This window comes from Tupaia chinensis, unplaced genomic scaffold, assembly GCF_000334495.1.
Source record: "Tupaia chinensis unplaced genomic scaffold, TupChi_1.0 Scaffold000247_1, whole genome shotgun sequence".
NCBI lineage: Eukaryota > Metazoa > Chordata > Mammalia > Scandentia > Tupaiidae > Tupaia > Tupaia belangeri.
In genome coordinates this window covers 4,993,667-4,995,570 of record NW_006159725.1, presented here as the reverse complement: position 1 = coordinate 4,995,570, position 1,904 = coordinate 4,993,667, and the positions used below count along the sequence as shown (strand labels likewise).

Genomic DNA, 1,904 nt, shown 5'->3' with positions numbered 1-1,904 from the left:
CGGGGGAGGGGAGGGTCGCGGCGGATGGGTGGCAGCCGCATCTGGCCCTCTCGCCAGGAGAACTTGGGCAGGCTGAGACCTAGGAGCAGGCAGCAGCGGGGGAGGGTGAGGCTGGCGGGAGCAGCCTGGCACAGAGGAGGGAGGAGGAAAGGAGGCTGGCCGGCTGCCCTGCCAGGACCTCTCCGCCCCGGAACATGGCTGCAGGCCTGCCTGAGGCTGACAGCACTCTGATTGGCGGCTGGGCACTTTGCACGTGTTTTCTTGCTTCTCACAGCCGCCTGGTGAGCTGAGTCCCGTTGGGCCCATTTTACAGGTGAGAAGACTGAGATGTGTGCACATGAAGTAACTTCCCAAAGTTGCTTGGCTGGTGAGTGGCAGAGCAGGTGTCAAATGCAGTGTCCTCGCCCCCCTTTAAGAGGCTAAGAAGGTGGGGGGACCCAATCCTGGGGTGCCCTGCCAAAGCCAGCTGTCATCCAGGCCAAGGTGTATTGTGGTGGTTTGGACACTCTGAAGTCTAGGGTGGGAGGCCTGCAAAGCTGGTGTAGGCAGTCCTTCCAGCCCGTTTGGCTTCCAGAGCTTCCTGGTGGCTGGGACATACACCCACAGTCTGAGAAGCTGGGGTGAAGATCCTGCCTGGCTGGAATCTCTCTCTTTTCTCCTGCACCCACACGTGGGCCGACTGTGTTGCACTGCAGACCCCAGCTTGCCACACAGCCCACAGGGCAGCCCCAGGAAAGGACTAGCCCTTTAACCGGGAGCTTTGTCTTTTTTTGGCTATAGGGTGCATGTGCTCATCAGAGAGAGAGACAGAGAGAGAGAGAGAGAGAGAGAGAGAGAGAGAGAGAGAAAGTGATAAATTATCCCCTGGGACAGGTGGGTGACTACACTGCAATCCCTTCTCCTCCAGCATCCTCTCAGGATTTTGGATTCACATACACATGTACCCAGTGTGATTTTCAAGCTGCCGGGTCTGGGACTAAAACCACACAGCCAACTCTGTGGGATCCAGCACCTTAACCTCCATGCCACCTGCTGGCCTGGGAGCCTTGCTCTTGAATTCAGTGCCCTGACCTGGTTGTGCAGCCTCCAAAGCTACATGCTGCATTGTGAGCGCTAGCTTCCTCCCCTCGCTCCTTGCCTCCAATTCCCTACTGTCTTGGTGTTCCACATCACGGTTCCCTCCTGCCCCCCATGTTCCCCTTCCTGGCCGTCCCCCAGCACACACACGGTTATCCAACAGATACGAGGAGCGAGCGCCCGTTCTGAGAGCTCCTCCTTGCCCACAGACTGCTCCCGATTCCCTTGGCCTCCCTGCAGAGCCCTCTTACCTGTGCCCTCCTCGATGGCCCTGGGGGCTGGCGCAGTCCTGGCAGGAGATGCCCGGGTGGGGACAGCCCCCACTGGAGTTGCTCTGACAAGGTACACTCTTGTCGGGGAGGAGGTCGCAGAGGCTGACCTGGTGGATGAGGACCTGGTAGATGATGACCTTGAAGATGATGCCCGGGCTGGGGATGTCCCCGCTGGAGACACCCGGGCTGGGGATGTCCTTGCCGGGGATGCTCGGGTTGGAGCTGTCCTCACTGGAGACGCCCGGGCTGGAGCTGTCCCCGCCGGAGACCCACCCTGAAAGCAGAGCGAAGGCGTCCCTCAGGGTGCTCCCCTGCCTGCCCAGCCTGCCCTGGCTGAGCTGGGAGGTAGGTGCTCTGGGGAGAGCAGTGAGGGCTGGACCCAAGCCCTCGGATGAGGAAGACCCTGAGAAGAGCATATCCAGGGACCAGCAGTTAGCGCAATGGCCATGTCGCTGGACTCCCATGTAGTCGACCGTGGTTCGAGTCCTGGACCCGGTGGCTTAAACTCATGCCGGGCGCGTGTGTGTGCGTGCCCAAGATCCTGAGAGAAGAATA

The 1,904-nt window shown here is 60.2% G+C and overlaps 1 protein-coding gene across 1 annotated transcript in view; it reads right to left on the bottom strand.

Moving 5' to 3' along the window:
- TMPRSS13 (transmembrane serine protease 13) overlaps positions 1-1,904 on the bottom strand; it is a 34,421-nt gene that overhangs the window by 18,712 nt on the left and 13,805 nt on the right. The window contains exons 2-3 of the mRNA XM_006148853.1: positions 1,329-1,623; positions 40-79 (exon numbers count right to left, since the gene is read on the bottom strand). Coding sequence (XP_006148915.1) covers positions 40-79; positions 1,329-1,623 — 335 coding nt within the window. The remainder of the gene's footprint in view (positions 1-39; positions 80-1,328; positions 1,624-1,904) is intronic.